Source organism: Rousettus aegyptiacus, unplaced genomic scaffold (assembly GCF_014176215.1).
Source record: "Rousettus aegyptiacus isolate mRouAeg1 unplaced genomic scaffold, mRouAeg1.p scaffold_m13_p_1, whole genome shotgun sequence".
Lineage (NCBI taxonomy): Eukaryota > Metazoa > Chordata > Mammalia > Chiroptera > Pteropodidae > Rousettus > Rousettus aegyptiacus.
Genome location: NW_023416284.1, coordinates 42924449 through 42939617, shown reverse-complemented (window position 1 = coordinate 42939617; position 15169 = coordinate 42924449). Strand labels below are relative to the sequence as shown.

Here is a 15169-nt window from a genome sequence, read left to right as displayed (position 1 = left end):
AGGGCACACTCTGGGTCTCAACCAAGCAATGTGAATCCCTGCTGAGGAACCCAAGCTCTAGCAGTTTAGGGATTAAGTTCCATTGACCAGTCTGGGCATCTCGGGAGTGCCTGGGCTCTTGCCCCTGCCAGACAACTGGCCTGTGGAGAGGGACATGGCAGCTAAAAAAGAGCTACACAGTTCTCTAAAAGCTCCAAAGTCTGTCTTTCTGTCTGCCTATCATTATCTCTCCTCTGGTCTCCTAAACACACTGCTCTCTTTAACTAGAAACTTCCATTCCACGCACACCTATTAGCCTGACAAACATCTCCCACAATTACTTTAAACTTCACTCTTGATCCAGGATGCCTTCCTTGCCATCCTCTGTGCTTATGTGTATTTCAGCATAGCCTGTCTCTTCTTACCTCACCCTAGACTATGAGTTGTGCCCCTGGCTGGTGCCTGTAAGGTTCTGCCCAAAGAACAGTCAGATCCCAGTTGACTGCTGGGAGGTTCGGCAGACCTGCTGTGTCTACAGTCCTGTCCTCTTTGGCTTTCACTGTACAAAAACTTCACCCTGAAAGGGCAGGCAAGCTCTTTAGGAAGGCTTTTCCAGGGCACACCAATCCTCAGAGGGCTCTCCCGCAACAATCCCCAGACTTTTCATTTAGCAATTAATCCTTCACTGTTCCGTGTTTTTCCTTTTCTGGAACTTTGTTTTTTTTGAAGAAAGATAGTAAGCACCTGACAGGCAGAACTGTGTTTAACTCAAACTCCATTTTATACTCGACGAATATTAAATTTGTGCCTTCCATGCTTCAAGTCCATGAGAAAATACTAAGGAGAATAAGGCATATTCCCTGTCCTCACAGATGAGCACAGACATACAGGTGAGGGAAACAGACATGTAGGTAACAGTTCAATTGAGTTAGTTATAATTAGGGTATCAACCTAGTTTATTGGGGGTATTCTGTCTTAGAAATCTCCAGAGATGGGATGCTCTAACCTTCCCGAGGGGGCCTTTAACTACAGGAAAATGTATCCAGGAGCTATGCAAAAGAGAATGGGCAAAGAGCTAGATAGAAAATCTGATCCTCTATACCACAGAACCAAGTTAGGTCCCCCAAGTATAAAGCTCCCAGAGCACCCCGTACTTCACCGTCTATCAGTGTGCACACTTGTAATTACCTGGCCCGGATCTGACTTCTTTCCCCAAATATGGACTCCACAGAGCCCTCCAGAAGGATACCACTGTGTCCCCAGAGCCTAACCTAGCATCTAAGATATAGTCAAAGCTCAATAAACATCTGAGAAATAAACTGATTTTTAAAAAACTATAAACATGAAGACTTTCATAAATACTAAAATTAAAAGAAATTTCAAAGCATGAATGCTGTACTTTTCCAAGTCATCACTCCTACATGAAACCGCATCACTGGAACCTTTTAAAGATGGAACTGGGAAAAAATGCTGCTGACCTCTAGACCTGATCAGGTCATACTGTACTGGAATATTTCCACATGATATCAAGTTGATCTTCAACATGGGTTTCATAGTCCTCTTTTCTAAGCCTCTCATTTTCCTGAGGAAGAGTTTTAAAAGCAGTGACTTTCTATTCTATTCGGTGACTTCCTATTACTTTCCCAATCTCCTGACAAGTTCAAGGTGGAGCAGAACTTACCATTTCACCCTCTGCCACTGTGTATAGACATGTACGTCATCATCCAGTTAGGGAGAAAAATAACTTTGTACCATGAGATCAACCAAAAATAACATGTTCATACTGTCTAGTTCTGGTGCCCATTTCTGAGTCCTTAATAAAAACACCTTTAGCCCTGGTGTTTGTAATAATGATGTCAGAGGAAGTGTCCTAGCCTCTGTGTCTATGATAATCATGTGAGGCAGTTGCTGCTTCTCAACCATGAACAGACTAATGTATAGTTGGTAGCATCAGTAATATTATGGCTTGGGCTTTTAGATGTTAGCAGTTTGTCTTATCTGATGAGCCAGTTCTTCTGAAGTCTGACTTCTTTGCCCCTATTCGCAAGTAAACGTTTCTTTTATAAAAGCTTATCTCTTCTCACAAAGACCTTGGGTCCACAATTCTGGACTACGGAGTGAGCAGTGGTACGTCCCCACAAGAGTCACAAACTGCTGAAAGAGGTGACAAGGGGATTCTCCACTGAGGTGGGTGTTTAACCAGAAGAACACTGACTAATCACTTATGTTTCCGGAAACACACAGGAAACTACATTGGGAGACTTTTAAAGTCCTTTCCAACACCAGGATTCTGTTTGTCTAAATGGAGGGTGCCAAGCAACCAGCGTATTCTCTCATTCATTCAACAAGTGTTTGCTGAGAACCTGTTATACGTTGGGCTTTATAGGAGGCTCTGGGGATATTATGAAGAATAAGACACATGTGACTCCTGTCCTCATGGAACAAAAAGTCTAGTGGAGCCGATACACATTGATCAACTTATCATAAGTAATCATAAAATTACAGCTGCAATACGTGCAATAAAGGAGAAGTGTGGGGTGCCATAAGAGCCAATAATACAGGGATATGACCCACTCTGGAAGGCTGGGGAGGCTTTCCTAAGAAACTGCCTCTGCTCTCGCCTGGGAAAATACAGAAATGAATGACTTAGTACTCTACAGAATTCAAATATCTCAAAGCTTGTAGAATCGCTAATGCTAACCCTGAACAACTCTGTAAAGGAACTGTTAGAAACATTCGCCATCAAGAGACGTAGTAGGTAGAAATGAACTCCTCCAGAAGGTCAGTTAAATAAGTTTAGCGCCACCCACTCACAGCAGTGGAACGTGGCTCTGCAGCCTGGTTTCCAAAATGTTTACCTCAGAAATATTGCAGAACAATTTTCTTTTTTTCAAAGGGAGAGAGAAAGGGTTTGTGGATTATTCTTGTGATACATTCTCTCTCTAAATAAAGATATCAAAGGGAAGCTAGAACCATGGTTAGCACTTTGTATTTGTTGAGCAGGTTAATAATAAACAGACAAATAAGAACAAACTATAACAAGGAATAATTTAAAGTCTAATACTTGAGTTTGAAAAATCAACATCACAAATCTAGAATGGGGGATAGACTTTTCTTGACAAATGCTCCTGAAAACTTAAAGGGGCTTAATTATCTATAACATTACATGGGCCAAATGATATTATGAAATGTCCTAAAAGCTAACATAAATGAAAGTTATAGCAAGAAAAGTACAGGGCCCAGTTCTCTAAAATAATCATCCAACTGTACTCTTTACTTGTCAGGTCAGCTCTGAAGGATTTGGGTTCAGTTCTGGACATAACTTTCTAAGAGAAGCAGTGGTGAACTTGGAAGCATCTAGAAGCTGTGCCAGTTATGTAAATAATGTGAAGTATGGGTGGCCTGGAGAAGTCAGAACCTGAGGGCTGCCTTCCAGTATTTGAAGACCTGTCATAGGAGAGAGGAGCAGCCTATGCTGTCTTCAGGCCTGGTCCACGCAGTCAACAGTAGAGATGCCCAGTTGGCTCCAGGGCTCTGACCTACCTTGACTGGTGCTTCCCACATGGGGGTCTGTGGAGCAAGATGTTACTAGATATACCACAAAAAGAAAGAGAGAGGCAGCTAACTACATTTAGGTAAAACTGTACAAACAGGATTTCTTACAAAAGAATGCTCTGGAATCTTCAAATGGTAACATCACTGTGAATATTCAGGACAGAGATGCGTATTCCAAGTTTCCCAATCTTCACTGAATGCAGAACTCTCTCACAGAACTACTATCCTTCCAAATACCCAGGGAAACCTTGCTCTAGACTTTTCTCCTTTCACTAGGCTTGGCGTTTGAAATAGGTATGCTGGGTTAGAAAACCAAAGGTTTAGGAATGGTGACTGCTTTCAAAGACAGCTTCGTCCATAAAGAATGACTGACTGATACTAAGCTTGCACCGGATGGCACTGAGGGGGAGTTTCACGGGAAAAGACCACCTTACAGATTCATTGGGTGTTCATCTAGTATCCTGTGAAGTAACATGGCACCATCTATGCTTTATGAGGCAGGAAAGGACCGAGCAGTATCCTTGTATTCTCTGATCGAAGACCCAGAACCCTGGGAAACCATCTGGCCTTCACTGTGAACACTGTTCAGTCCCACAACTCATCCATCTTTCTTAATATCCTCCAATTCTATCAAGCCAATTCATTACCAAGAAGATTGCCACTCCCCCAAGTATAATAAGTTGCTTAGAACTTTGTAAGTAGGTGTCTCCTTTTCCAGCTCACTCTACCCACCAACCCCAGAACTTAGAGGAAAAAAAATGAAATCAGCATTCTAGTCTGTGTAACCCAGCATGCATTGCAACTCAATGGCAAGACTGAGAGAATGCTAAATATTTATTCTTTTCTTTGCTAAAGAATGGAACTACAGTACTGAAGGACCAAGAAGATTGGTTTTTTTTTACTTCACAATATTGAGAAAAGAGACGAGGAGGAGAAGAAAGACCTCCACTTAAGTACCTTGCAGCCCAGCTAGAGACTAACACATGGGAAAGGGCTACACATCTGAATGAGAAAAAGGGAAACTAATGTAGGGAGAATGGGCTTGTAGGAAAAGTCATAGAGGTGAGACTTTGGATTAATACGGACCAGCATAGAGGAGAGCGAGCCCAGAAAGCAGGGGTGAAGGGTGTTGGGACATAACCCATTCCACTCTTTCATTCACCACAATTTACACATACGTCCTCTTGGTCAGACATGTATTTTTAATTTCTTGATCACCTAGCACCTTGGTTTCACCCTAATTGTCTCCTTTCATTTAATCTCAATAAATCACAACTCGTCGCTATAGAAAACCTGGACCTATTATAGAGAAAGATTCAATGCTGCGCTGAAATCTTCTCTGAAATAAAAACAAAAAACTGACTCGCTCCACCATATTTCTCCCCAGAAATGAAAACATTTATAAAAGTTTCCTTAACTACTGAGGGTAGAAAAAAATGTTTAACACTCTGTTTAATCCCCACAGACTCAGTGACCAGGCTGTCAAGGAGGCCCCCAAACTTCCTGTCTCGGTAGATGTGATCCTCTGAAAGTAAAATTAGTCTTCTTTGGCTGAACGTGCTCACTGCTCTTCAAATGTGTACAGTTCATCCGGGTTGTTATAAATAAACTGCATCTTGATTTAGGACACATCAGCTACTGTTGCTATTTCAGTGCAGCCTTAGCAGTCTAAGCTTTCACCGCAGGTAGTGTTTATAGGAAAGAAAGTGGTAGTGCAGGACTGCACACTTACCAGTCCCGAAGCTCTCCTCCCCACAAAGGGACAGTTTGCTTGCATCCATCAAATTCCCAAAAAACTTCCAACCAGTTGGGGTCTCATACAAAGTGATCTTTGTAGCATTAGCCACCCTACAAAGGCATGAAATCAAAGTTACATCACAGCAGGACTGTTAGCACAGCCAGGAGAGAGATAGAAAATATCAACCGTTATTGTAATCAAGGCTTTCACTTAGCATTGCTCAGAGGTGCACATAACTCTAAGATTGGTGGAAAAGCATAAGAGGAAACTTGTGCACAACAGGCTATTATATGTGGAGTCAGAGGAGAGGGTAGAAGAGGAAGAAGACAGAATTAATTCAGGTCACTGAGTTTAATATTTTAGGAGAAACCACAGTAGCAAAATGTGCAAGGCTGTTTTTTTGGGCTGTTTAATACCAGTGTTTTGAATAAATGCTGCAACTATAACCATGCTATAAAGAACAAAAGAATGATGTTTCGATGCACTTATGATCATAGAATCATAGAATATGGGGGTCTAGGAGGTCAGCATTTTGCAGAGAAGGAAACAGGGCCCAGACGTTATATGATCAGCCTGAGGTCACACTGCCAGGATGACCAGTTGCCTGCTATTTGTCTCCTCAGTCAAAGCTCCTTTCATTTCACCAGAAGGCCCCACAAGGACAGTGTCCAGTGGGCTCTCCCACTGGTACCACACTGATTCATGGTCCCCTGCCCCATGCTACACAACTTTTACTTCTCCCTATATATCTTCAGACTGTTTAAAACCTTATAGTGACTTTTTTTTAGGTTCCTTTCCCCTTGAACAGGAAAAGTTCTAAATGTTTCATTTATTGTTTTTAGCGAGACTTGCTTTCCAGAATGATTACCTTGCAAATCAATGCCATGCTAGCAAAACAATATCATGTTTAAATTCTAATATCTGAGGAAAATTATAGTTATGATTTTGAAAACTGTTAAAGTATAATAAACTTTCATCTGGATAATGAGGTATTTACGCTGTGATTCTGTATGTGGATTACAAATTTTTCCAAAAAGTTGGAATTAAACTGTTCTTGGATGACACAGAGGCATCTAAGAACCTGATAGGTCTAATACACAACAGCATGACCACAAACCAGCCCATGACTTCAGATGGAGGATGCAGAGGCAGAAGCCCCAGGTTCTGATCGTAGCTCTGATTTAGCTGTGGGGTTCTGAACAAGACTGCTCACTTGTCTCTTGGTTTCCTCTTCTTTAAAATGAGGATTGCTGTGAGAATCAACTGAGATGGTGAATGTAAAAAAGTACCGTGTAAACTACAAACAACTGTATAAATATTAGTCATTATTTTCTTGTTAGCTGAAATGAGGTGAGCACTAATTCTGTAACACAGACACACACCTGTAAGAGGAAACGATTACATGGCCCGGTGCTTGAGAGCAAAGGTTCTGGGTTCAAATCCTGACTCAACCATATACTAGCTGCATGACTCTGGGTAAGTTACTTAACTTCTTTGCCCCTTTTGTTTTCTCACATTTAAAGTGGGGTATATGTAGCATTTATCCCCATGGGATTGGTCTGAGAATTACATGACTTAAAACATATAAAGTACTTAGTGCCTAGCACAAAGTAATGGTCAACAAATATTAGTTATTATTATAAGAGCCTAGATCTGTACATTGTGCTTTCCTACACGGCTTTGACCTTTTATTCATTCCTTTGTTCTTTATGCATTCATTCAGCGAACATTTATTGGGCACTTAATGTGTTATAATTAATATTTTCCCTGGTTGGTCCTCATTTGTTATTTTTTACTTATGTTTTTCAATTGCTTTAGGTGTGATTTCATAAGCTACCTTGAAGCCTTCATAAGTGAATACACAAATAAGCAATCAGAGCTATCAACTGTTTGCTGTCCCTGTGTCTCTTCTTCTTCATAAAAACGGAATGGATTTTTTTTTTAACTATTTGAGCTTTCAATTTATTTACACTTTCAATAAATGAACATTTACTATGTCTGTGTATGCATGGGTAATGGTGAGGGATGGATGAGGAACGTTTCTTTGAAAGTTCTTCTGAAATGCTGATCTTACTTCCTACTGCTCTTTCACCCAAACTCTGTGCACACGCTGAAGGAAAGTGATTTTCTAGAATGATGTCTTGATTACAGTGGAAGAGCCATCTATTCATTAACAGTCAATCACTCATTTTTTTAAACTGTGTGTGTGTATCCCCTACTCTGTATGTACTAGGCACACCATTGTCAGGTGGAGTTTAGGACGGTGAATAAGTCAATCTTTTCTCTATAGAAGTTTATAGACTAGCAGGGCAGACAGTCAAGTACATGAGCTATTAGATTACAATGTGATACGTGCTAGGATAAAAGAATTGCAGGGGGCTAAGGGATCACAGAGAGGGTACATCCAATCCGGAAGAAACTTCCCCCATTCGGTCGTAAAATAAACACTTATTTAGCACATCCTAAGCAACAGATGCTGTAGCTAAAATGGGAGAAAGAGTGTTCTAGGCACAGAGAAGGGCCTGGTGAGGGCCAAGGGTATAAGGAGACCTACCGATCCAGGGCACCACTGGTGGGCATGCTGCGTGCAAAGCCACGGACCCCAGTTTGCTGGAAATATGGAATGCTGAAGATGTTGGCAGCAATGACAGCCACGGAGTCTGAAGGGTTCACAAAGAACCCACGCTTGCCCAGAATCATGTTTCGATCCTTTGGGAGAAGGAGGATTCAAAGGAAGATCTTTTAGTCAATCTGTGGAAGAAATCAAACTATCTTACATGGTACGAGGCGGGGGGTGGGGGGAAGTTATAAAATTTTAAATTGTGAAACTTAAAACTGATATATTTATTCATACTGGGTTCTAAATCCTGGATTTTGTTTCTAATGGATCTGTACAATACCACTAGGCCAAAGTACCTCCATGCCAAAGAACTAAAACTGTTTTCAATTAAAGTACAAACACAAACTCCTTCTCAACAAAATACTCTGTTCTCCCTCCAGAGGTCAGCTGACTTTAACCTCCCAGACCTTTTCCAAACTCTGGAACCAATCACCTCTCTCCCAGAGGAGAGGAGAGGAGAGATCGAAACAAGAGGAAATGTCGGCTGTTTACATAGTTTGGTAGGTCTATCAGGCATTCTTCGAGGAACAAAGCAGATTTCTTCAGAGAAGGGCTTCTAAATCATGGCTCGTCCATTTGGTGCAGGACCCAACAAAATATGCTCCTACCTTCACTGCTTCCTTGGCGTCTGGTATACAGCAAGTACTCAACTCAGAATATGGAAGAAAGAAACTCTCATCATGCACTGCATCAGAAAGATGCATTACAAAACAATGTCTGCTAGGGATCTATTTAATTTCTCCAAATTCTGATATGAGAAAATTAATTTCTTAGGAAACAGTTAAAATCAGCTGATGTTAAAGAACAATGGCAATCACAAAATATTTTTTCAATGAGGTAAACGTGTTGTAGAGCTTACTATCTCTAAGGTACCAAGGATACAACCTAAAACACATCTCCTCCTTGTCTGTTACATATTCACCAATGTAAATGTAAAAATAGCCTGTTTACTAAAAATATTAATTACAGAAAAGGAATAAAAGGTTAGTTCTTTCATTATAGTTCGATCATTTCAGTAATATGGATGAATGAGTGAATGGGTATATTACACGTCCAAGACCCTTTCCAGAGACTGAATAAGTAGCTAGCTACTAGCTGAGAGTAGAAACTCATCTGAGGATGTGCATCTAGAGCCCAACCAGCTCATAAGTCAATAGTCATTAGATCATAACCAGGCCCTAATCACCCTGCCACTCTAGCAAACATGAATGTCTGAAACAAAACATATGGGTTATTTTTGAGAACTTTTATTTCTGTTCAAGAGACCCTCCTAATAATTTAGCCCTGACCCCAGGTACAAAGAGAGATCCTTGACTGTCGCTCATTAGGCCCACGGGGTCTGGTGGATGCAGCCCCCTTTTTTCCCCTCTGTAAGATCAGGCCTGGCCTGCATCAGAGTTCACTTAAATGTACTTGTACCCACCCCATCTCCATCAAAGGCAGCCCCAAAATCGTGCTCTCCTGTCTTCATGGTCTCCACCAGGTCAGCTGCATAGGTAAGGTTGGGGTCAGGGTGGTGGCCTCCAAAGTCCTCCTGAGGAATGCAGTTCACTGCTGAGTTTGCAGGGGCACCAAGTTCTTCACAGAGGATCTTCTTTACGTACGGTCCCACAACTATTAGAGCATGAAATGAAGAATCAGAAAATAAATCTTATTAAAGTCTGTGAGGACTGGGGAATGAGGTGGAGATGTTCTAGACGTAATGAATGACAATAAGAATGCACAAAAGAATGTATTCAGGGGCTGGTGGAGAGATAAGCCTGACTGCAGTAGAAGGTTCTATGGAAAGTAATGAGAAATTAGGCCAGAAAGGGTAGGTACAGTTGATGAAGGAAAGAGTTGGGGGAAGGGAAGGGAGCTAACGATTACGAAGGCCAACTAAACACCTGTGCCAGGTGCTTCTCAACCATTTTCTCACTCAGCCCTTCAAAAAGGCCAACAAGGTGGTACAGCTTGGTGTTTAAGAGCCTGGACTCTGGAATCAGAGTGTCTGGGTTCAAATCCCAGCTCTGTCAATCACTGGATGCCCAATTCTGAGAAAGTTATATAATCTCTCTGTGCCCTATCGGCAAAATGAGTATAATAATAGTAGCTACCTAACAGGGTTGATATGAGGATTAACGAGTTCATAGATATGAAGCGCTGAGAACAGTACCAGCACATGTTACAAATGTTTGCATTATGATTATCATCTCCAATTTATAGATAAGAAAACTGAGGTTTTGAGATGAAGCTATTTGCCCAAACTTACACAGCTAGTAAGAGTGGGACCTGGGAGTCAGAGCCCTAATCTTTCTACTCCATGAAGCTATCTGACAAACAGATTAAAAGGATACAAATAAACAAAAAGAGTAACAACAGGAACAACAGAAAAAATGAGTCACACACTTTACGTAGCATTTAGTATAACTAACTACCAAGAGCATTCATCTCTAAAATGCTGAGAAGGTTTTCATCAAGGAAGGTACTGACACTAGTACATGTCTCAGAGGTCAGAACAGAATAGCACATGTACCTCCCATGAGGAGCCACACATTAAGAAGGCTTTTAACACATCGCAAAATGAAGTTAGGGCAGCCAAGGCTGTGAGGGATATAAAAACTGAGGCATTAGAGGAACAACTGAAAGGCCTGGAGAAAGAAGTCTACTTTGTAATCAGCTTCGCTTAGTAAATACGCCACCATAAGCCCCATTCCCGAGCCAGCCCATGCTTCTCCTCATTCCTCTACTGTGGCATCTATTTTTAAGACCTCAGGCACTGGCTACAGCCATTGCCTCAGCTGGAAATGACCATCGCTTGATTTTCCACCACCCTAGATCTGTCCTTACAAAAGCTAAGTTGGTTGCCACTTCTTCCAAGAAACCTTTCAGAATACCCCCTCGTCAAACTATGCCTTCTCCCACACCCCAAAGAGAATACTTGAAATTCTATCCAACCCTCCTTTTCTTGGCCCCGCAGGGTCAGTTTTATACCCACCTAATCTTCCCAAGCATCGCAAGCTCTTTGAAGGAAGTCACCTGTCGAGTCCCTGCCTACTCACCAAGCACACATGTAGCAGGTACTTGGTACATGTCTGTTGAATGGTTTGAAAAAAAAAAACATAATAAATTTTGTGTGCATAAAGAAGTAGATCCATTCTGTGGGACTCCAGAGCCAAGTCAGGACCCACGGGGAGAAGTGTCTGGGGGGTGGGGGGAGATTTCAGCCGTCCAGGAGATTTTCTAACCGTGGTTTTGCAGTGTTAACAGAAGGCCCTGAACATCATCATTGAAAGGGTTCAAGCACAGGTAGAAAGTCTTTCCCAACCTGGATTCCAGCACCAGGGAAAATCCTGCCACTAGAAGATTCTAAAATCTAAATCATTACAAAGCAAATAAACAACCTAACTGCTCAGGAATTCTCATATTCTTATATGCAACAAAACATCATGGTTCTGATTCACAGTGATGGCTGCCATCTCTACTGACCTGGCCACACAACCCATAGAGGAAGAAGAGAGCGACACACACACATCCTGTTGTTCCTGAAATTTAATCCTCAGCTTGCTCTTATTTTCCTCTAAGAAAAGGCATATGTGGGGGCAAGAGAATGGGAGCGTGGGGTTCAGGAGCATGTTTACCACATCTAGCAAAGGATGATCTCCTCCCCCACCTTGGAAACAGATGGGGGCACTTAGGTAGAATGCAAGGTATCTTCTGAGGGGGAGGGAGTTTACAAAAACAGTTGCATGTTACTTAAAACCTAATGCTTAATGTGGAAACACTGCCCTTCACACCATGTTACCATGAGGAATGTCTCTACTATTTTTGCTGCACGCAATTAGATTTTTATCTGTGTGCATATTGCTGAAATGGTTGCAAAATAACTGTTTAAAAAAATGCCAGAGATGGAAAAGGACAAGAATCATGTGATTTCACTGGTATGTTGTATATAAAACAAAAAGCAACAAATTAACAAACAAAACATACTCATAGACACAGACAACAGTATGTTGGTTACCAGGGGAGGCGGGGCTTGGAGGCAGTTGAAGAGAGGACAGGGGGTCAAATACATGGTGACAGAAAGAGACTAGACTTTGACTGGTGAGCATACAATGGAATAGACAGATGACGTGTTATAAAGTTGTATACCTGAAACTTATGTAACATTATTAACCAAAGTTATCCCAGTAAATTTAAGTTAAAAATGGGGGCAAAAAAAAGTCACAGAGAGTCTTAAGAAAAGGCTTATTAAATCACCATGATGCACACTGCAGAGAGCAGCTTCACCCCTGAGAGAAAGGAATGGAAGAGGAATGGCTCCACAGACCTCCATGCATGGCGTCTATGCGGATCTTCAGTCGGTTTGGACCAGAAAGCAGTTCTTTCAGTGCATTGAAATCAAAGATGTTTCTCAGCATCGTGGCATAAGCTTCCACTGAATCCACAATCTCCACTGTGGGAACACGCAACATTGAAAGATAGAAAAACTAAACACAATTAGAAATGTTATCCTCCGAAATGATCAAATTGCTGTAAATGTGCAGTAAGCTATTTTGAAAGGACAATTATCCAGCAGCTCCAATATGCCAGGACTGTTACATGATCTCTTATTCAATACTAACAATTTTCCTGAGAGGTAAATGTTATTAGTCCTATTTTATAGAAGAGGAAGGTCAAGGTCTGTAAGGTTAAGTCACTTGTCCGCACAGCTGGGATGGGGCGCACAGGGGATTTTTGACGGAGGTTTGCCTGATGATAAACTCTGCTTTGCTGACACGTTAATTCACTATCCATCTCTGTGAAAAGTGTAATTTGGTGTCATAAGTAACAGAAAATGTAACACCTACTTTTCTTTCTTTCCTTTTTCCAGGCCCACTGCCATCAAGATTTAATCGTAAAAAGCAGGGGGGAAAAATTGTTTAATGAATCACTTTTCACATGTACTGCTAAAGAAATAAAATAAGACCTTAGTATTTTGTTAAACTCTCAGGGGTTTAAACATTTTTAAAACATTAAGAATTAAAGAAATTCTCTGCTGGTATTTTCTAAACCCTAAGAATGTCTTCAAGATGTGCCAAAGTGCCACTTTCTCTTTGTTAGGATGCAACTGTCAGCTGCCTATGGGTGGGTTCGGACCAAGATGCCTTCCATAAACTGCAATCCATAGGAAAGAATATAAGATAAAGCGAAGTCAAAATGTAAGGCACAATGCCAACCATCTCATCCTCATTTTATTAATATGAATAATTTTATAAATATTTATTCCATCGACTATTATAATACCTTGGCATTCAACAACAAATTGTTTACCACAGCTGCCAACACAGGGAGTTTCCGTTTAGCTCCCCAAATGGTCTAATTTGATTTCACTGAATATTAGGGCAGGAAAAAAAAAAAAAATCAAAGCCCAGGTTTTGGAATCATTCACCTGAGTTTGAATCCTGGTATACTGCTCACTCACTATGTGACATTGAGCCTGTGACTTCAGCCCCCTCAGCCTTTGTTTCCTCATCTGGGAAAAGTGACTATCAATAGTGTTGCCCTTATGGGACTACTGAAAGCATAAATGGAATAATAAATGTTAAGAGCTTGGCACATAATAAAAGCTCAATAAAATTAGTTATGACCATAAACTTACAGGTCTTCTAGACAAGGCCATTCATTTTATAGGTATGGAAACTGAGGCCTTGAGATCTGGAAATGACTTGTTTAGGGTCACACAGCTGATCACTGGCAGGGCCCAGAGAGCCCAGGTCTCTAGACTTCCAGAGCCAGTTCCAGACCTGCTAATTAATGCCTGGCGAAGTTTAGCAACCACAAACTTTCCAAAGCTTAAGATGCATGTTATTAAAACCCGGAAAGGCACAAATCACTCAAGGTAGAACTAGGAAAGGTAGAGGGAGGAGGGGAGTAAACATGCCTGTGAAGGGTTTGAACTTGTTTTCCAGGTCAAACTGTTGCTTTCCCAGAACTCCAAGGTCTACTTTCAGGTCAGGGCAAATTGCATATTCTTCAATTGTCTTGCTGATTTGGAAAATCTTATCAGTTACTGCTTCTGGAGCAGGACCTGAAAATCAAACAGCAAACAGTAGGTCGCTTTGTGCAGCTGACATGTAAATATAAAAAGCGCAAACCTCATCAATTCCTCTACACTAGCATATCTGCCATTTATTTCATCATTCAGGCAGCAAAGTATCAGTGTTTTCTAAAAGAAAACATCATGTTAATAATCACCTGTTCATGATTCCTCATATTCAGGTACAACAGAATGAGAAGCATTTCAGCTTCACCATAAAGAAACAAATTAAAGGAAGATTTAGGATCTGTGCTGATAACCATCTTTGAGAGCTATGGGAAGGTGAGTTCGGAACACAAGTATTTATTTCCAGAACCCTGGCCTCTCAAGGCCTGGGTTATCAGTTTATCCTACTGAACATAAAATTAACCATCCTCAAAATGATAGCAAACGTACCTCCATTGGAAATATTGAATTTGATTCCAAAATCTCCATTGGGCCCTCCAGGGTTGTGGCTGGCTGTCAGAATGATCCCACCAATGGCTTTGATCTTTCTAATGATGCAGGACACAGCCGGAGTGGAGAGGATTCCATTCTGTCCAATAACCAAGCGACCAATCTAGAGAAGAAATCCAGAACACACACTTTAACATCAATAAGTCCAGAGATACTGCACAGAAACACCAGTACAACAGGCAGATGAACAAAGAATATTCGACTGGACCAGGAAAAATGTTCTTTAATGAAAATTTATAGCTTGAGTGGTTATTATTATTTAGAAGTAGAATATTATTACTGTTGTTGAATAATATTATTATTGAAGTAAGAACCATCATTGTTGAACAAAGCCATTCCTTCAGATAGTTTTGTGGGAGTTTATAGTTTTAGAATAGTGTATGATATGGTAGTATTATAAGACTCTGGCAAGAAAACATAAAGAATATTCAAAACAGAGCCTTTCCAGACCAGGTTCACAATTTGGATATACTAAAAGTTGTGAGAAAAAAACCAAAACACATTTTTATCCAATTTGATCATACTTTCAATCCATATTAGAAGAGAGGATGTAAGTTTAGTTAGTTCAAGGAATTCTAACCCCAAAAGGCGGCTTTTGTAAATTAAGATGTTTGAAAAAGTAAAAAGGGCAAATTTTATACACAGAGTATTATAAAATACATCGCATAAATTTATGTTTCCAGTCAAACTTGGATTTTGATATAGTGGGTTCCTCAAAGCAGGACACACCCAGGTTATGGTGTACTTAGGTCACCTCCTGGCC

General features: G+C 40.9%; 1 protein-coding gene across 2 annotated transcripts in view; it reads right to left on the bottom strand.

The window, feature by feature from the left end:
* PGM1 (phosphoglucomutase 1) overlaps positions 1-15169 on the bottom strand; it is a 53296-nt gene that overhangs the window by 12240 nt on the left and 25887 nt on the right. For both annotated transcript variants that reach the window (XM_016140399.2, XM_016140400.2), the window contains exons 2-7: positions 14347-14509; positions 13795-13941; positions 12202-12327; positions 9316-9506; positions 7827-7981; positions 5267-5382 (exon numbers count right to left, since the gene is read on the bottom strand). In XM_016140399.2, coding sequence (XP_015995885.1) covers positions 5267-5382; positions 7827-7981; positions 9316-9506; positions 12202-12327; positions 13795-13941; positions 14347-14509 — 898 coding nt within the window. The remainder of the gene's footprint in view (positions 1-5266; positions 5383-7826; positions 7982-9315; positions 9507-12201; positions 12328-13794; positions 13942-14346; positions 14510-15169) is intronic.